We start from the raw sequence: 21,302 nt of genomic DNA on the forward strand, positions 1-21,302 counted from the left end.
AATCAATTCAATGGTGCGTTGTCTAAAGGCACAGTAACACAGCTTCACAAAGTTAAACGAATGCAACATAAAAGAATACAACACATCTTTGCATCATTAAATAAATGTTCCACAGTACAAACAAATGTAACATATCTTTAATATTCCTAGCACTCAGTAGTTGACATTTTGAGCAGTCTGGTCTCTCCACAGTTAATAATGTTAATTTCGCTGGGTGGTGGTGGCACACACCTTTAATCCCAGCACTCAGGAGGGAGAGACAGACAGACAGATCTCTGTGAGTTTGAGGACACAAAGTGTCTACAAAGTGAATTACAAGACAGTCAAGGCTACACAGAGAAACCTTGTCTCAAAAAAAAAAATGTTAATTTCAAGTGGTGTTAGATGCTGTATTAGTCTGTTTCTCTAAAATAACAGAACTTATAGAATGAATCTATATGTATATCTAGAAAGGGAATTTACTAGAATGACTTAAAGGCTGTGGTCCATCTAATCCAACAATGACAGCCTGTGAACCAATAGTCCAAGAATCCAATAGTTGCTCAGTCTGTGAGGCTGGATGTCTCAGCTGGTCTACAGTATTTGCTGGAATCCCAAAGAAGTAGGTTCTAATGCCCGTGAAGGAATGGACTTGCGAGCAAGGTGAGAGCAAGAGGATAAGAGCAAAAGCCTCCTCCTTCCATGTCCTTACATAAGCTGCCAGCAGAAGACATGGCCCAGATTAGATCTGGACTAAAGAAAAGCTTGTCTTCCTGCCTCAAAAATCTGGATTATAAGCAGGTGTTTCTCCTTCAAATTATGTAGAAATCCCACACAGGTGTGCCCTCCATTTGGGGGTTTTAGTTAGTTCTAGTTGTAGTCTAGTTTACAACCAAGAAAAAGATCACAGATGCCCAGTGCTGAGTGCATGCCTGTGAGCCCATCCTGTGGAGAAACTGGTGGAAGGATCTGGAATTCAAGTTCATCCTCAACTGCATAGCAAAAGCATTGCCAACCTAGGCTACATGAAACCCTACCTCAAAAACAACTTAATATTTTTAAATGTGTACATAATTCGATTGATTTTTTTTCCTATTGTCTTTCCTACTTATTTTCTTTCTGCTCCTTCTGCCTCCCTCCCTTAGTGCTGGATTCTAGGTGTGTACAATCATGCCCAGCTCTTTTTCCGTTTTACATTCGTTTTCCTGAGGTCTGGGCTCAGTTGTGTTTTGTTGCTAACATTTCATTTCATTTGCCTCTGGCATCTTCCTGACCAAGACTCATAGAGAAGGACCTCATACCTAGCACTGGATTCTCATTCAGTAGCCATGGCTTCTGGGAGCAGTATCACCCAGTACCAAAGCAGGGCACCTTCATGCAGACGCCTTCACACACACACACACACACACACACACACACACACACACACACTTCAATTAACAAATTAGAAAAGATCACTTAGAACTTTGGGAGCCCATTCCACATAGATGAATACTCCCTGAGCCAAGATGGGGGGAGGGGGTAGTCCCAAAGAATACGATAGACTCTGATGACACCCTATGGAAGGCCTCACCTCCAGGGGGGAGCAGAAAGGATATGTGATAGGTAGGGTTCTAGTTGGGGGGGGGGGTAGCGGCGGAAGGGAGGTAGAAGGGAAGTGGGATTGTCATGTAAAACAATCTTGTTTCTAATTCAAATAAAAAAAATCTGCGAAAAGAAAAGATCACTTACCATGATATATACTTACTATCCCGACTTCAAGTCCTTTACCCCCAGTGTTTTCCACCTCTACTTTCTTATGACATATGTTCCACTCTCCTCTCCCTTTCCTAGGACCTTTCTGGGTTCCTGGCTGCTACATACACTCCAAATTAAACATACAAATCTAAAAATTTGAAACTAGGATCATTATGAGAGAGAACATGAGTCATTTGTCTTTCTGAGCCTGTGTCAACTCAGCATATTTTCTAGTTCTGTCTTCCTACAGATTTCATAATTACATTTTTCTTTCCAGCTGAATAAAATCCCATTGTGTGTATATGCCACATTTTGTTATCCATTCATCAGCTAATGAATAGCTAGGCTGACAGCAGCAGTGAGCATGAATGGATAGGAACCTCTGTGGTAGGACATGGAGTCCTTTGGGTATATGCCTAGGAGTGGTATAGCTGGGTCATCTGGTAGTTCTCTTCTGGCTTTTTAAGAAACTTACATGCTAATTTCCGTAGTGTGTGTCTGTTCACCCCTTTGCCAACAGTGTAAGGGTGTAAGAGTAGAGATTAAAGAATGGGGGCTGGGAGGTGAAAAGAACACTTAGGGAGCAGACTGCTGGCACAACAGCACTGAGAGCTAAGGTTCTAGGACTGTGGTTCTAGCAGACTGCACTTGGTGCTGCGTGAGGGGCTGAGGGAGCCCCTGTGTTCACTGCAGCCTCCTTCTGTTCTGTGTGGTTCTGGCATGTGGAGCAGGGGCGGTTATAATTTCTTTCCTGGTGATTTCTTTAGACCCTGCATTCTAGCTTGACCTCTTGTGATCCTGCATGTTGGGTTTTTTTCTTTGTTTTGGGTGGCTTGGGAGTTGCTTTTAATTAATACTCTGTAATTTCACTTCATCCGTTCTTATTGGGAAAATATCTTTCAATCTCTGTAGACTTTTTAAAGGTCTTACTATGTAACCCTGGCTGACCTGCAACTCTCTCTATTGATCAGACAGGCCCTGAACTCACCTGCCTGTCTCTGCCTTTAGGCTGCAAGGAGAAAAGGTGTGCATCACCACATCTGGTTCTGTAGACTTTTTATCAAAGGTGCATTCTTTGATAAAATTTGCTTACCGAATTCTTTGCTATTCTCACACACACCAAAAAAAAGTTGAAAATATTGACATACAAGATAGTTTAAGAATAATTGGTTGGTTGGTTTTATAGCATTAGTTCCATTTAGTTTATAAGATTAATGACTTAACAGATGTAGTTATGATAGCATATGTCTTTAATCCCTATGGTCTGTAGGCAGAGGCAGGCAGATCTCTAGGAGTTCAAAACCAGCCAGCACTGATAGTGTCTCAAAAAAAAAAAAAAAAAAAAGTTAATGGTTAATAAAAGACAGCCTTATTGTTGAGATTTTGAATTTTACTAAATACAGCCATCTTCATGCAAAGGATTAATCACTATAACAGTATGTAGTAATTTTATCCTCATCATCATCATTGGGGGAGTGTATGTTGATTGGGGGTACACATGTGTAAGTACATGTGTGTGGAGATCAGAATGACAACCATTACTGTTTCTAGCTGTTATGAGACCTATTTTATGTTATTATAAAGGTATATGATTGATTAATAGTGATTCTAGTCTGCATTTGAAATTGTGTTTTGTGCTCTTTAATAGCTGTGTCTTCCAATTAGTTGTAATTACGTTTTCCTTTGATAAAGATTTTGCAGCTGTAACTTGCGTGGATACAATGCAAGAGGAAGAAGGAGATAGAGGTGATGATGCCTCAGTTTTGACCAGCAGAAGTGATGGGAAACCACACCCTTTCAGTAATCCTCGATGGGCCACCAGAGTCTTTGCTGCTGACTGCATCTGTAGAATAATTGACCAGTGTGAAAATTCTAACAGCGCCCATTTTGACATTGCTTTAGCCCAAGAAATGAAAAAAAGTGATTCAAGAAGTAAGTGCCACAGGAGAGGACAAGCCAGATAATGAAAGTAGAATACTGACTGCTTGAGTTTTCATTTTAAAAATAAAGCTATAGCATTGACAGGTCTTGTTCTAATTGGACCTGCCCACCTTCTTGCTGTTGTACTCAATAGGCTGTTAAATAATAAAATGTTACAGGTAGAAGGGAAGAGCTAAAACACATGCACACATACATTAGTAAATGTAATTTTTAAAAAACTTTTTTAATCAAAATATTGGTATTGCCAATCTGAATATACATTGTGTTTAATAGTTTTCAAGAAACGCTGGGCATTGGTGGCACACGCCTTTAACCCCAGCACTCGGGAGGCAGAGGCAGGCAGATCTCTGTGAGTTCAAAGCCAGCCTGGTCTCCAGAGCGAGTGCCAGGATAGGCTCCAAAGCTACACAGAGAAACCCTGTCTCGAAAAACCAAAATAAAATAAAATAAAATAAAATAAAAATAGTTTTCAAGCAAGCATTTATTATTGGGATGAGTATCCTTTTAGACATTAACAATACAAAATGAGTATGCCATCCACTGATACTCCCTGAATCCATACTAGAAATCAAGACTGTAGTTGGCTTTTTACTAAGATGTGGGAGTTTTTATTGTGTACTCCATAACTCTGATACCCAGTTTGTCTGTTTTCTAGGTATACACTGATTTCCTAAGTACTACTGTAACACTGTTAAAATGATTTTCTTTTGTTTCTCCTCAGAATTTTTGTAGCACGAATATGTTTTAGGAATGAAAGGAATAAATTAATTAAATTTTTTTCATTTCTGTAGCTAGATTTGTTTATAAATTTCTATGTTTGATAAGACATGAAGAAACATAATCCATATAAAAGAGCTATATGGAATTTTTTAAGTCCCTTGGCACCAACTTGATATAAAGAGAATAAATTACTGCCAAGTTTGTCACAGCTAAAGCTCTGCTAAGTACAATTAATGTGCTTTTATCAGACAGTCTGGACAAAGTGTTTATTGAGGAAGCAGCTAGTATCCGTTCTTAAAAAATGTTAATCTTGCTTTGGGCTTTTGAATAGTCATGTATATAATTTGGTTTCAGATGGTTTTGTGTATATTTAAGTGTACATTAATGTGGTGATATTTTGTTTATGCTAAAACAAATAAAGCTTGCCTGAAGATCAGAGTGCAAAACTAGCCACACTAGTTAACCATAGAGGTCAGACAATGGTGGCACACACCTTTAATCCCAGCAGTCAGAAGACAGAGGTAGATAGATCTTTGTTAGTTCAAAGCCTCCCTGAGCTACACGAAATTGATCCAGTCTAAAAGACAGAGCTCACACAAGGTGATCCTAGCCCTTGGGATCACACATCTTTAATCCCAACACTAGGGAGGTGGAGACAGGAGTAATATAGCTGGGCAAAGAGGAGACAGGAGGAGACAGTAGCTCAATGCAGTCTGAGCAGCAAGCGGTATGAAGCAGCCTGTCTGAGGAGCAGCCTGTCTGAGGACAGGATCGCCCCTTTGTTCTTTGTATTGGGAGAGGTAAAAACTCTAGTGGCTGACAGCTCTGCTTCTCCTCCTGATAGCTGACTCCAAGTTTTTATTATTAAGATCAAAGAGAATTTGTGCTATACATTAAATTTATCCTGAAAATCTGTTTAACACAGGATGAAACAGAGCAGTAAGTCAAATCGGGAGAGCCTAAAAGGAAGTGTGGGCTATGAAATAAGGAGAGAACATTGTCACATAACGGAAATCTTAGCTTCAGCCTTTTCTTTTTCATAATACATGTTTTTCATCTTCTAGATGACTTTCTGGTGCTCCATCTTTCTGACTTAATTCGCATGGCTTTTATGGCTGCCACAGACCATAGTGACCAGCTCCGTCTCTCTGGCCTTGACACACTCTTGCTTGTTATCCGACGATTTGCAGATATTGCAGAGCCAGAGTTTCCAGGCCATGTTATTCTGGAACAGTATCAAGCCAATGTAAGTAATATCTGTTAGAACTGTCCTGGTATTACTATTAAACAACACTGATAAAAGCTGTGAAATTGTATCATAAAGACCCTCTTCTAACCCATGCACAAAAAATACATGTTTGTAGAACAAATCTAATAACCAGCATTTATGCATTTATAAAGCTTCAAGTAAAAGCAAAATCGTATATTTACAACAGTAGCTTATACCGTTAAGGGTTGTTAGTTTTGTTTTGTTTTTAAACCTTTTTGGTTTGGTTTGGTTTGGTTTTTTGAGACAGGGTTTCTCTGTGTAGCTTTGGAGCCTATCCTGGCACTCGCCCTGGAGACCAGGGTGGCCTCGAACTCACAGAGATCCGCCTGCCTCTGCCTCCCGAGTGCTGGGACTAAAGGCGTGCGCCATCAATGCCCGGCCCTTTTTTAAACCTTTTTAACTTATAGGAATACAAGTCTTTAGTAGGAAAATCTATTGCAAAATGTCTGACTTAGCAACAGAACAGTAAATAATCAGGCTACATACATGTTTTACCTTCATTACTCATAGATTAGAGTGCTACATGCAATCTCCTTCAGGATTTTTTCTAGATTTAGGAAAGGACCCAATTTTATTTCTGGTTTTATGATCTTTGTGTATTTAATTGTCCAAGAATGGAAGTAGAACCGCCTGTCTTGTGATCTGTCTCAGGCAGTTTATGATGCTTAGAAATAAGGAGACCCACTAGAATAGTCCTCTAGTTGCTTGGCCAGCTCCATGACTTCTTTCCAGTAAACAAAGCCATTGTATGCATGAGGGTACAGCCAAAGGAAGGGGTGGAATTACCATATTGGAACAGAGTACTGTAACAGCTTGGTCAGGTCAAGCTTTTGTGTTTCTTCCCTCGTAGAACTGCAGATGCAAGAAACACAGTTCGGCAAGAAAATGGGGGATTCTCCACACTGGCTTTACTCTGAGCACCCCTTCCCTACCTCTCTGATTGGTAACAAGGTCTTTACAGAGAAACAGCCCCTCCAAGCAAAAGTCTTGAGAAATTTGGGTACCTGGTGTGGTTCCCTGGAGCCAGTTACTAGCTGCACAGCCATTACACAGGCTGAGAGTTCTGGGGATGGGGATACTTCCCTGGAGGCAGAAGTGTGCTGCCATATAGGACAGACAGAAATAATGGTCCATGAAACCTATCCCTATTGGATGATTTCCATAAGGTTAAAGCCATGTTCCCTTATTGATGTTTGTCATACCATGTGATTCCTTGTCAGGTTGGAGCAGCTCTTAGACCAGCATTCACTTCAGAGACACCACCTGACATCACTGCCAAAGCGTGTCAGGTAAGTGCATACAAAGTCAAAGCTTAAGAGACAACTTTAGAAGCCAGGCACTTGGGAACGGAGGCAGGAAGCTTGGGAGAGTCCAAAGCCAGCCTGGGCTACATACTGAGGTCCAGTGTCAAGGTTCTTCCTTACAGTCTCACAGTCATGTCAGCACACCGTTTTCCTTTCCTTTTGACATTTAGGAACAGCCCTGCTTCTTACCCACAACTGTATGGTGTCCCAGTCTGTGAGAGTCCCTGTTACAAGAATAGTTTATATTGATGGGCTTGTCAGTGTTTCTTCTGTTCCTATTACAAACAGCCACAATTGTGTGTGGTGGTGCACCCCTCTAATCCCAGCACTCAGCAGGCAGAGGCAGGTGGATCTCTGTGACTTTGAGGCCAGCCTGGTTTACAGAGTGAGTTCCAGGACAGCCAGAGCTACAGAGAGAAACCCTGTCTTGAAAAACAACAAAGTGGGGTTTTGTGTCAATAAATCTATTACACATAGAAAATGCATTTAGTGCTCCAGGACCAGCTGCTGCTCCTGGGCACCCTGGCCACCATAGCAGGTGAGTTGCTCCCCTTCTGATGGTGTGACTGAGTAGGACTATGGCTTTCTGCCTCCTCCCAGAATCACAAGAATGGATTTGTACTCCCTGTCAGTAGAAATTACAGCTTTTCCTGCCCTTTTACTGCCCTTGCAAATAATAAAATTTAAAACTGGGAAGTCAGAGGCTAGCTGTAAATGGACAAGGACAAAAATATTTTTCTCTAGAAAGAGAGATACCTAGAAGAGACATCTAGAAAAGCACGGAGTTCCTAAAAATGTAGAAAGCTTTAGGCATGGCAGATTTTAACCCTTTGGTTTTGTGTTGTGGTCTGTTTGTTGATTGTTTAGTTTAGAAACAGGGTCCCACTCTGCAACCCTGACTGACCTGGACTAACTATATAATCAGCCTGATGTCAAACTCACAGAGATCTTCCTGACTCTGTCTCCTGAGTACTGAAATTAAAGGCATCTACTAACATATCTAGCTTCCCCTTTGCTTTTTAGTGACTGGACCTGTTGTGGCCCTGGCTGGCCTTAAACTAGCCAAATCTTTTCTGAAACTTCTGATCCTCCTGCCTCTGCCTCTCTACTGCTGGGATATAGGATAAGCCACTGCATTACAAAAATATGATGGTGTTTTATTGTGGTGGTCTTTTTTTTTTTTTTTCCGAGATGGAAAAAAAATAAAATGCTTTAAAGAAAAAAAGAGAACTGTAGCTGGGCATTGGTGGCGCACGCCTTTAGACCCAGCACTCGGGAGGCAGAGGCAGGCGGATCTCTGTGAGTTCAAGGCCAGCCTGGTCTCCAGAGCGAGTACCAGGATAGGCTCCAAAGCTACAGAGAAACCCTGTCTCGAAAAACCAAAAGAGAGAACGCCCGGCTTGTTTTTTGTTTTTGTTTTTGTTTTTTTTTAATAAAAATAAAACGTTACTAGAATGATCAAAATCTTTTAGAGTGTGGGAATACAGCTCAGTTAAAAAAACACTAGCCTAGCATATGTGAGATTCTAGGTCCAATCTCTAGCACTGCAAAAATTAAAAATAAAACCTTCCTTGGAGTGTTTTGTTTTGTTTTGAGACAAGGTCTCACTGCATACTTCTAGATGACCTGGAATTTGCTGTGTAGACAAGGCTGGCCTCACCAAGATCCCTGCTAAAGACTAAAGGCATCCACCACCACACCCAGCTTCCTCTGGGTTCTAAATGTTAACTCTCTGTCTTTTTTTTTTTTTTTTAAGATTTTATTTATTTATTATGTATACAACATTCTGCTTCAGTGTATATCTGCACACCAGAAGAGGGCACCAGATCTCATAACAGATGGTTGTGAGCCACCTTGTGGTTGCTGGGAATTGAACTCAGGACCTCAGGAAGAACAGTTAGTGCTCTTAACCTCTGAGCCATTTCTCCAGCCCCCAAGTCTTTGTCTTTTAACTAAGTCACATTAGCTAACCACACAGTTCTCTCTCTTTTGGTTTTTTGAGACAGGGTTTCTCTGTGGCTTTGGAGGCTGTCCTGGAACTAGCTCTTGTAGACCAGACTGGTCTCGAACTCACAGAGATCCACCTGCCTCTGCCTCCCGAGTGCTGGGATTAAAGGCGTGCGCCACCAACACCCAGCTACAGTTCTCTTTTTTTCTTTTTTTTTTTTAAGCATTTTATTTTTTTTCCATCTTTTTATTTTTTATTTGAATTAGAAACAAGATTGTTTTACCACACAGTTCTCTTAATTTTAAAATAATGTGATAAGATACTAAGATACTCAGGATTGAAATGCTATTTAAAATATTTATCCAGAAGTTTATGGTTATGGATTCATAGTTTAACTTATGCATATTGATATCTCACACTCTTCATCTTACACACTAAAGAATACTGTTTTCTTCGGTCAGCCTTAGTGTCTGTTAATTTTTTTTTAAGATTTATTATGTATATGTATTCCAGAAGAGGGCACCAGATCTCATTACAGATGGTTGTGAGCCACCATGTGGTTGTTGAAAATTGAACTCAGGACCTCTGGAAGAGTAGCCAGTGCTCTTAACCTCTTAGCCATCTCTCCAGTCCTTTGTTCAATTTTTAAGTCCTGGCTTTTGGTTCTTTGTCTGATTCATTCTATTGGGTTTCTTGGTTAAAAACTAAAAGTTATTTCTGGGCTAGGGAGATGGTTCAGCGATTAAGAGCACTGGCTGCTCTTCTAGAGGACCTGGGATCAATTCACAGCTGCTCACAACTGTCTGTAACTCCAGTTCCAGGGGATCTGACACCATCATACAGACAAAACATATATGTACATAAAATAAAAATAAATAAATCATTTAAAAGTTTAAAAAATATTTCCATGGCTAGATTCCTAAAATTTGGCTGAGCTCTTTTAAACTCACAAAGAACAACAGAATTTTTACATCTAATTTTTGGTCTTCCCAAAACCAGGTTTGCAGTGCGTGGATAGCAAGTGGAGTTGTAAGTGACCTCAATGATCTCCGCAGAGTTCATCAGCTACTTGTCTCATCACTAACAAAAGTACAGGCTGGAAAAGAAGCTCTCAGCCACCTGTATAACGAAAGTGCTTCCACCATGGAAATCTTGGCTGTGCTGAAAGCCTGGGCGGAGGTTGGTGCTCTTCGTTGACAGTAGGAATTATGGGAGCTATTTGACACCATAAACAATGCAGGCTGTAAATACAATTATAAAGTACTTTTGGCAAAGCTGGGTTTTGTTAGTCTGTATGTGTTTGCCAAGGATTGAACCCAGGTTCTTGATTGAACCAGGTGTGGTAGGTAAAGCCTGTAACTCTGTGCCATACCCTAACCTTGTTTGGTTTTTTGTTGTTGTTGCTGTTGTTTGGTTTGGGGGGCTTGTTTTTTTTTTTTGTTTTTTTTTTTGGTGGGGGCATTGGAGACAGGGTTTCTCTGTGTAGTCCTGGTTGTCCTGGAACTTGCTCTGTAGACCAGGCTAGCCTTGAATTCATAGAGATCCACCTGCCTCTGCCTCCTGAGTGCTGGGATCAAAGGCATGAGCCACCACTGCCTGGTTGTTTTTGTTTTTTTGAGGCAAGGTCCTCCCTTGTAGCTGAGGCTGGCAGTAAAATTGTGATTCTCTTTCCTCCACCTCTCAAATAGTCCATTTTCAAGTAAACCAAAGAATTCCGAATGAGATTTATTTATATACTAATTGACATTGGACAAGCAGTCTAAAGAGTCAAGCAGGAGCAGTTATGAATTAAAGAAACTATGATGATGGAGGTTTCTGTCCTGCCTGGTCTAATAAACACATGGATGCTATATTAATTATAAAATTGTTGGCTGATGGCTAGGGCTTCTTATTGGCTAGCTCTGTCTTAATTACTAACCCATAACTACTAATCTATGTATTTTTTTAAAGATTTTATTTATTTATTATATATACAACATTCTGCTTCCATGTATATCTGCACACCAGAAGAGGGCACCAGATCTCATAACGGATGGTTGTGAGTCACCATGTGGTTACTGGGAATTGAACTCAGGACCTCTGGAAGAGCAGTCAGTGCTCTTAACCTCTGAGCCATCTCTCCAGCCCTAATCTATGTATTTCTACATGGCCTTTTCTTACCAGAGAATGCCTGGCATGTCCTATCTTCCTGGTCTCTACAAGTGTATTTTTCCACTGTGCCTCTCTGCCTCTCTCCCCAGCATTCTCCTCATCTCCTAGCCCCACCTATCTTCCTGCCTCTACTGGGCAATCAGTTTTTTATTCATCAACCAGTAAGAGAAACATAGATACAGAAGAACATCCCCCATCAAAACTATATAAACTGGATGGTGGCGGCGCACACCTTTAATTCTAGCACTCTGGAGGCAGAGGCAGGTGGATCTCTGTGAGTTCAAGGCCAGCCAGGGCTACACAGAGACCCCATGTCTTGAAAAGACAACAAAAAAATCATTTTTAAATAAAACTTTCTATTCACATGGTGTTATTTGTAATTTAAATCTCCTTGTTTTTCATTAAATGCATTGCCTTCTCTTAGTTTTTCCTCAGATAATGACTGATCAACATGTTCTGTGTAATAGAGGCTCCTAATCCCTGTCTGAATGCCTGGAGTCAGATACATGTAGAATTCAAAACTATGGGTAAAAGTAATAAAGTGTGTATTTTATGCATCTGTCTTAAGAAGTTGGGGCAATAACAGAGACCCTCTAATCCAGCATATTAGCATATATGTAGTAAAGTATTTGAGTGTTCATACTGTACTATGTATAGAAACTGAATTAAATTTGTCCAATTTTGCCATTATTTTGACTTAACACAACATACATATTTCAGAGGGTTTTCGTTTGTTTTGTTTCAAAGTTGGCTCTTTTAGGGTTTATAGTTATAGGACTAGAGATAATCTTTAGTCCATGAGTCTATTTAAGTAAACCTTTTTATAGTGTGTTGATGGTAATTTTGATAAGCGTATTTTCAGTGCCCATGGTTCAGTTGTGAATGGCTGTCTGCCGCCAGATGGTGAGATGGATTATTAGGATAACCTAGACTTCTGTCGTTTGTAGCTGCCATGGCTGTTGAAGTACATATTGGCAGGATGTTTACCAGTATTTATGATCTCTGAGAGATCTCAAGGGATATTTTTTATTTATTCTTAGATATATTTATTTTATTGTTTAATGGGTGTGAACATTTTGCCTGCATGTGTAAGTGTGCACTGCATGTGTGCCTGTTGTCTGTAGCGGTCAGAATAGGGCATCAGATCCCCCTGGAACTGGAGTTACAGATGGTTGCAAGCTACCATATCGGTGCTGGGAATTGAACCCAGGTCCTCTGCAAGAGCAGCCAGTGCTCTTAATTGCTAAGCCATCTCTTCTTCCCCGGAGATGATTTTTTATCTTTCTACAATCTGTATGTGTTTATACATACATGCCTTCTTTTTCCTTTAATGATTTTTACTAGTTATATGTTGTGTGTGTGTTGAGTGTGTGCTGCCAATACATGTGGTAGATGCCAGAAGAGGGCATGGGATCTACTCACTCAGGTTACAAACAGTGGTGAGCCGCTTGATGTGGATGCTGGGAATTGACCTCAGGACCTCTGGAAGAACAGCGTGTGCTCTTAACCGCTGAGCCATCTCTCCAGCCCTACACGCCTTCTTGTTACCACAGTGCATTTCAAGTTGGATGCTCTCAAAGACAAGCCTGTGTCTTCAAGAAAGCATAAAAACATTGTATTGTTTCACCAGACACAGATTTTTCTTCTACTTAAAAACTTTTAACAGGTCTACATAATTGCTGTACAAAGACATAAAAGTCACAAACAAACTTTGAAGGCCGCTGTTAATCCAGAAGACAGTGTGAAAAGTGGGTCCCCTCCAGCTGATGGTCTTCTTGACTTAGTCTGCACAGACCTGGGCACACTAAGCAGACTCTGGCTTGCTGCGCTTCAGGACTTTGCTGTCTTAACTTTGCCTGCAGAATTTGCCTCCCAACTTCCTGTTGAAGGTAAGGAGATAAAATAAATTGATAATTCCTAGAGTGACAGTAACTTCTATTCCACTATTGCTCCTATAGTAAGTTAGTTTGAGATGTTTAGCTGAAACATTTTCCCCCAGAACAGTTTTTATTCATGGAATAAGCAGCTGGGAGTTGCCTTAAATGTAGACAACCAGAAATTTTTGTTTTGTTTTGTTTTGTTTTTCAACACAGCGTTTCTCTGTGTACCCCTGGCTATCTTGGAACCACTCTGTAGACCAGGCTGGACTTGACTTGAACTCACAGTGATTCACCTGCCTCTGCCAGGATTAAAAGCAAGCATCACCACGCCCAGCTTTTTTTTTTTTTTTTTTTTTTTGCAACCAGAATTTCATCTGCCCTCACAAGGTAGGATACTGCCAAATGCCTCTCCAAAATGACCTTAATACCTTATGTGCCCACCAGCATGTCTCTTCACACCTTTCCAGCTTAAACCATATTGTTTAATTTTTGACCGTCTAAAGGGTAGAAAATAGTGATTTGTAAATTTGTATTTCTTGAGAGTCTTTGCACAGACAGTGGTGGTGCACGCCTTTAATCCCAACACTCAGGAGGCAGAGGCAGGCAGAGCTCTATGAGTTCTAGGCCAGCCTGGTCCACAAAGTAAGTTCCAGGATAGTCTTTTCTTCTATGTTCATGGTTATTTAAATCGCTTCTTCTGTAACTACCCTGACCCTAGCCTTTCTGGGTTTCTAATTTATGTTTGTCCTTTTCCCGTTGTCCACTAACCACCTCCCTCCTCTTCTTCCATTGTTTGGTTTTTGGATTTGCTCTTCTGCATGTGTGTGGTGTGCATATGTATCTGTGTGCATCTTCGCCTGTAGTATGTGCATGAATGTTGTGCAGGCCAAGCTAGAACCTCAAATCACAGTCCTCTTTGATCACTTTTCACTTATTGATTGAGGCAGACTCTCTCCCTAATCCTAGTACTCACCATTTCAGCTGGTCTGGTTGGCCAGTTTGCCCCAGCAATCCACCTCTTGAGTGCTGGGATTGCAGGCGGCTGCCATGCCCACCCGTCTTTTCTGTTTGTGTCTAGGGATGGAAGTCCAGTCCTCCTAGTTGCAAGTAGGTGCTCCATGGAGCCATCTCCCCAGCTTCTTCTTAGATATTTATGTGTATGTTCCAATGCATATTCATGTCTTACACATACTTTCTCACAGTCTCTAATGTGTATGTGTGTGTTTAATTAATACAGCCAGTCGCTTGTGTTTTTATGTATTACCTAACATTGTTTTTAACTTAAGATCATAAATACATAAAAGCTTTGTAGCTTTATGTGTTAATTTGAACAACAGTGAAACTAGAATTTGTTTTTTAAGAGGTAGAGGTAGGGATCTAATTTCTGACTATAAGGATTACTGTGCTGTATGTGTAAGACACTAGGTAGCCACTCTTAATCTTTGTGTCATCTCAGAATGTCTTGACTATTACCACCTCTTTGTTCTCTGACATACTTAGGTAAGAGACTGAAGAAAACAAGACAAAATGTTAATGTCAGTCTTGGGACTGGGTAATATATGTCAGTACTTGTTTTAAACATGTGCACACAATATGTTTTAAAGTCACCTGACTGAAAGTTAAGAAATTGGGCTGAGCAGCAGACTTAGTTAGCAAAGTGTTTATCTTGTGTGCATGGGGACCTGATGCCAATCTTAGGAATCCACATAGAAAAGCCCAAGCCTGAGCACTGACACCTGCCATGGGGAGGCAACCACAGGTGGATTTCCTGAGGCTTACTAGCTGACTTGCCTATCCAACTTGGTGAGTTCCAGGCTGAAGAGAGACCTGTCTGGGAAAACATGAGGTGACTAGAACCTAAGGAACAATACACACCTACAAGCACACACAAAAGAATTAAATATCAGGACCAGCAAGATGGCATAATGGGTAAAGGTGCTTGCTGCCAAGCCTCATGACCTGAGTTCAATCCCTGCAAACCCATAGTAAAAGGAGAGAACTCACACACACACACACACACACACACACACACACACACACACCAACAAATAAGGAAATAAATAAAAAGTTTAAGAAAAAAGAGATTAGTGCTAGGCAATGGTGGCACATACCTTTAATCCCAGCACTCAGGAGGCAGAGGCAGCCTGATCTCTGTGAGTTAGAGGCCAGCCTGGTCTACAGAGCAAGTTCCAGGACAGGTCCCAAAGCTAGAGAGAGAGAGAGAGAGAGAGAGAGAGAGAGAGAGAGAGAGAGAGATTTGCTTTCCAAGTTTTTTGTTTTGTTAATCTTGTTAATCTTTTTTTATTTTTTTTAAAGATTTTATTTATTTATTATGTATACAACATTCTGCTTCCATGTATATCTGCACACCAGAAGAGGGCACCAGATCTCATAATGGATGGCTGGGAACTGAACTCAGGACCTCTGGAAGAGCAGTCAGTGCTCTTAACCACTGAGCCATCTCTCCAGCCCTTGTTAATCTTTTTTAATATTTATTTTTATTTTATTTCCATTGTTGTTTTGCCTGCAATATGTCTATGTGAGGGTGTCAGATCTTGGAGTTACAGACAGTTGTTAGCTGCCATGTGGGTGCTGGGAATTGAACCTAGGTCCTGCGAAAGAGCAATCAGTGCTCTTAACCACTGAGCCATCTCTCCAGCCCCAATCTTAATAATCTTGTGTGTGTGTGTGTGTGTGTGTGTGTGTGTGTGTGTGTGTGTGTCTATATCAGTTTGTATGAGCGGATGCCTTGGCACATGTGCAGGATTAGAGTAGAACCTCAGATGTTGACATGTTCCTCACCTTCTACCTTATTTGAGCCAGGATCTCTCCTGCTGACCCACAAGTTACTGGAAATTCTCCTGTCTTGGTCTCCTGCCTCCCCATAGGAGTGCTGGGATTGCAGATGGGTTTGAGGATCTGAATTCAATCTCAACAGTCCTGTCTCTAATCTTTTTAGTTGCATTTTTCTTCTCTCTCTGTGTCTCTCTGTCTCTCTCTCTCTCTTCCTCTCTCCGTGTGTGTGTGTGTGTGTGTGTGTGTGTGTGTGTGTGTGTGTGTGTGTGTGTGTGTGAGAGAGAGGGGGGGGGAGACTATGTATGCTTAGTGCTGAGAATTGAACTCAGGATCTCACACATGCTGGATAAACACTCTACCACTCCCCTTTTCTGTTGTTTCTGAGACCTGGTTTTATGCAGCCCACTGAGGCCTCACCTCCCTAGTAGGTGAGACTAGCCTTGAGCTCCTGATCTTCCTCCCCTCCACAGTGCAGAGATTATAAACATGCATACCACACCTGCCTTGGCCTTCAAATTCTTATAAAGTTACCCATAAACCAACCATAGGACCCAATTGAGTGTGTTAATGCTCTTGTACAATGTAAAGATTTGTCACTCATGTTGGTTTAATAAAATGCTGATTGGCCAGTAGCCAGGCAGGAAGTATAGGCAGAGCTACCAGACTTGGAAAAAGCTGGGAAGAGGAAGGCAGAGAGTGAGTCGCCAGCCTTACTGGAAGAGGAAGAAAGATGAGAATGCTTACTGAGAAAAGGTGCCAAGCCATGTGGCTAACTATAGATAAGGATTATGGGTTAATTTAAGTTCTAAGAGCTAGATAGTAATCAGCCTGAGCAATAGGTCAAACAGTTTATAATTAATATAAGCCTCTATGTGTTTATTTGGGACTAAACAGCTGTGGGACTAGGCAGTGCAGAAACTTAAGTTAACACCCAACAGACATAATCCCAGAAGAAATCAGACATTAGTAACAGAATATTGACACTTAGCGACATGAGCAAATGTCCAGCAATGTGGGGCACAGTAAGATGAGTCACAGACAGCAGACTAGATAGAAGGTTCGTGTATGTCAAGCCCAAGAACAGACAGCACCTCTGTGCTGATAAAATCAGAAGGCACTGGCCTGGGGGTGGGGGACAGCCTAGAGGGTTTCCGAATGCACTTTGAACAGCTGAGGTTAACAACACTCTCTGTGAAAGAGAGCACACTGGAGGGTCGAGTCTTCAATGCCCACTGACTTCTTCTTTCTTTGGTAGGTGGTGCTTTCTACACAGCAGAGACCAGCGAAAACGCAAGGCTGCATTACCACAGCTCCTGGGCGCTCATCCTCCACGCTGCAGCACTGTGGCTTACCAGCACCGGCTTCGCTGATCCAGATGAAGGAGCTGCCAATCTCTCAAGACCTGTAACTCCGACTTCCATGTGCCAGGGCTCATCGTCGTCTGGGGCTGCAGTCAAGTCCCCCGAGGATGTCTACACTGACAGGGTCCATCTGATTTTAGGTCAGCAAAAGAGCTTATAGCACTAGAGGGTTTATCGTTGAGTTGTGCCTTACTGCCTGCCTCCTGGTGACTGCCACCACATTCTTTGCTGGTTGTTAGTGACATCATTAATGAAACTAGGTATTGTGTATACTTTATAAAATTTCAAACTTTATTATAATAAGTCTAGAATCCTATTACAAGTTGGCTTCAATATCAAGTTAAATTACAGAAATTACAAGAGAAGTTTAGTCCCTTTCTTTTTACAAGGGTTTTGTTTGAGCCGGGCGTTGGTGGCGCAGGTCTTTAATCCCAGCATTCGGGAGGCAGAGGCAGGTGGATCTCTGTGAGTTCGAGACCAGCCTGGTCTACAAGAGCTTGTTTTAGGACAGCCTCCAAAGCCACAGAGAAATCCTGTCTCGAAAAACAAAAAAAAAAAAAAAAAAAGGTTTTGTTTGGGGGTTGGGGATTTAGCTCAGTGGTAGAGGGCTTGCCTACCAAGCACAAGGGTCTGGGTTCAGTCCTCAGCTCCAGGAGAAAAAAAGCTTTGATTGGTGGGAGTAGGGGGTTGTTTTGTGACTGGTTCTCAGTCTGTACCCAGGCTGGCCTTAAACTCCTGTCTCACCACCAAGTCTGAGATTACAGAAGTGTGCCACCACTTCCTGCTTTCCATAGTTTTGTTTGGGTGGGTGGGTGGGTGGGTGGGTGCGTGCGTGCCTGCTGTGTCTGTAGTACTTCTAAATGTAGGTTCCCACTGAGGTCAGAAGGAGGCTTTGGGTCCTATGGAACTGGTGTTACTGGCAGTTGTGAGCTGCCGGTGTGGATGCTGGGAACTGAACTCGGGTCTTCTGAAAGAGCTATGTGTGCCCTTAACTACTGAGCCTTCTCTCCAGCCACTCCACAGTTTTTAAAAGATGAGTGCTTCAACCAGTGTTCTCAATTTCCTGGAATATACGCTTTAAAAAAAATAGGAGTGCGATAGCATGTTTTCAGTAGATTGTTCCCAAAATTTGCAGGTTTCAAGAACATGTGCCCAGTGGCTTCCTAAAAAGAAAATCAGGAGGCTCCACAGTTAAGAGCTGTTGCTATTCTTCCAGAAGACCTGAGTTCAGTTCTCAACGCCAACTTCAGGCTACTCAAAATCACCTGTAACTCCAACTCCAAGGATTCAACACCCTCTTCTGATCTCTGTAGGCACCTGCATGCTCACACGCTCGAACACACACACACCTTTTTAATTTTAAAATTATGTTTTGCTTGCATATATATCTACCCACCATTTACTCGCTCCATGCCTACAGAAGCCAGGTATCAGATCCCCACTGAGCCATCTCTTCAGCCACTAAAATTACTTTTAATTTTAATAAAAGAAAGAAAATTAGCTTAGTATGGTAGCATATACTTGTAATCCCATCACTTGGGAGACAGAGACGGAAGGATCAAGAATCCAGCACAAGTTCAAGGCCAGCTTTGACTACATGAGTGTGACTGCATCTCTCTCTCTCTCTCTCTCTCTCTCTCTCTCTCTCTCTGTCTCAAACACACACACACACACACACACACACACACACACATCTAGAACTGTATTATTATTTACCTGTGCTGTCTTTTGCCAAATCACTGTGTTTATCTTATGGCAGTGGACTTATCTAGCACTCTGAACTAAGATTCTCAGAAGCCTCTCCTTTGCCTTTCCAGGGATCAGTGTAGAGTTCCTGTGTTCCCTGCGCTCAGATGCCACCATGGAGAGCCTCGCCTCCTGTCTGCATGCACTGCAGGCCCTTCTGGATGCTCCGTGGCCCAGATCTAAAATTGGCAGTGACCAGGTGATGGACTGTGCTTTAAGTAGGCTTCTGTGGGCTTCAAAGAATAGAAATGTATTCAGGTTACTACAGTGAACAGAACTGAGCAAAGATCACAAAAGAAAAAGAATGGCATAGCCGTGTTCTCTGCCTTCTGCTGTGCTGGAAGGACCTGTGTCGCTTTATCTGGCACAGTAGCCATTATTCTGTATAGTGATCATTTCTTTTCTATGAACCCCAGTCTTTGCACTCATCTCTATCTTATTTTGCATTTCCCCCAAGAGACAGTGTATATCACTGTGCACTACAAAATATTCCTGTTGTCTGGGTTCTCTTCCTGGTCTTTAGTCTGGCTGTGATACAAGGATGCCTGCAGAGTGTGGCACTTTCTCTGACATCTTAGAGGAAATGGGGGTTAGGGCGGCATTCTTGCTGCAGGTATGATTTGTCTTATCTCTAACAATGGTTTTAAATGGGTTCTGTGATTTCCGAAGTTCTTATTTAATCAGTTCTATCACTAATTAGGCTTAAAACTTTAGTTGGGGTTCTGAGTTAAGTTGACCTTGACTACATTATAAACTGTACTGTGATTATTTCCTTTTTCTTTTTTCCGGTGGGAAGTGGTTTTTTCAAGACAGGGTCTCACTAAATAGCCCTGGCTGTACTGGGACTCACCGTGTAGCCCAGGCTGGCCTCAAACTCAGAGATGCATCTGCCTCTACCTCTGAAAGGCATATGCTTCTATACCTGGCTATTTTCTGTGTGAATTGAAACAATTTTTTTTTTAATTTTTATTTATACTTATGTACATGGATGGGTGTGTGCCTATATTTGCATGTTCCTCTGAGGTAACTCCTGGAACTAGTGATTTATGCACTTGAGCAGCCCAATTGTGAGTGCTGGGAACCAAATTCCAGTCCCCCAAAAGTGGCAAGTGCTTTTAACTCCTAAAAACCCTCTCCAACCCTCAGACAAGTATTTATTTAAAACAGGTTCACTCAATTTTTCAAAAATGAAAGAAAGCAATCAGAATAACTAATGAAAAAGAGAAGGGAGGCAGCTGGAGGGGTGACCCAGTGGTTAGGAGCACTTGCTCCTCTTGCAGAGGACCCGGGTTCAGTTCCTGACACCCACACCTGTAACTCCGCTTCCAAGGGATCTGATGCACCCTTCTGACCCCCTCCCACATCGTATGGGTGTTCAAGTGAAATAGTCATACACATAAAATAAATAAAATCTTAGAGAAAGAAGGGGAAATGGAAAAAAAATTTAAAAATTAAAAAAAAAAAAAGGAGAAATGGAATAGGGATTCCCAGGGTGTTTAAAAGATCTACTGTAGTATTACTTCTCCTTCATTGTTTATTAGTGCAAGAAGATGTTAATATTGGTCATAGAATCAACATGTCAACCGAAGTGTTGATATATACCATTATTGCTCTGGCAATTTTTTTTTTTTTTTTTTTTTTTTTTTTTTTTTGGAGGCTGTCCTGGAACTAGCTCTTGTAGACCAGGATGGTCTCAAACTCACAGAGATTCACCTGTCTCTGCCTGGGATTAAAGGCAAGCACCACCAATACCCAGCTTTTTTAAAAAAAAAAAATTATTAAATTCTTTTTTTCTGAATTTTTTCATGGCATTTAGCATTGTTATTTTTACACACATGCCCACACACACAAGTGTAATTTCCAATAGTGTCCACTCCATGTTTTTTGACAGGACTTGGGTATTGAATTGCTGAATGTACTACACCGAGTAATTTTGACCCGTGAGTCCCCTGCCATTCAGCTGGCTTCACTTGAAGTGGTTAGGCAGATTATCTGTGCAGCTCAAGAACATGTGAAGGAAAAAAGACGAAGTGCAGAAGGTGAGTACTAACACTTAATGACAAGCATCTCTTTTTATTCCAGTTCTGGAAATCAAGTGTCACTGTACCATCAAGCCCTGAGCACATTGCACTGCAGTGTTGTTGTTTTTGAAAGTACTGCTCAGACTGTAGCTGGGCAGTCTTGATACTGTTGAACCAGGGCAAAGGGGACATATGTACATAAAAAGTAGAAGTGCAGAGGTAGGCAGTGGGAGCAGGTGTGCAGCTTCCATTGGTGGCAGGGACCAGGATTCTGATCGTAGTGCCCAGCCACTACAATCCATAAGACTGTTGGAGCTACTGCCATCAGGTTCTCATTTATAACGGCAAAGAGATAAGTTCAAGCCGGCACTGTTTTAAGGCTGAATGGGTTATAAAGATTGTTTTGTTTTGTCCATTGCAGTGGAAAATCATGATAAAGACAGCCCCC

General features: G+C 41.6%; 1 protein-coding gene across 7 annotated transcripts in view; it reads left to right on the plus strand.

Annotated features, from left to right (window-relative positions):
• The window catches only part of Heatr5a (HEAT repeat containing 5A), a 106,843-nt gene that overhangs the window by 71,732 nt on the left and 13,809 nt on the right, over positions 1-21,302 (plus strand). For all 7 annotated transcript variants that reach the window (XM_027416306.2, XM_027416310.2, XM_027416309.2 and 4 more), the window contains 8 exons: positions 3,409-3,648; positions 5,442-5,623; positions 6,868-6,936; positions 9,899-10,078; positions 12,717-12,939; positions 16,982-17,227; positions 18,905-19,032; positions 20,725-20,872. In XM_027416306.2, the coding sequence (XP_027272107.1) occupies positions 3,409-3,648; positions 5,442-5,623; positions 6,868-6,936; positions 9,899-10,078; positions 12,717-12,939; positions 16,982-17,227; positions 18,905-19,032; positions 20,725-20,872 (1,416 nt within the window). The remainder of the gene's footprint in view (positions 1-3,408; positions 3,649-5,441; positions 5,624-6,867; positions 6,937-9,898; positions 10,079-12,716; positions 12,940-16,981; positions 17,228-18,904; positions 19,033-20,724; positions 20,873-21,302) is intronic.

This window comes from Cricetulus griseus, chromosome 5 (assembly GCF_003668045.3).
Source record: "Cricetulus griseus strain 17A/GY chromosome 5, alternate assembly CriGri-PICRH-1.0, whole genome shotgun sequence".
Taxonomy (NCBI): domain Eukaryota; kingdom Metazoa; phylum Chordata; class Mammalia; order Rodentia; family Cricetidae; genus Cricetulus; species Cricetulus griseus.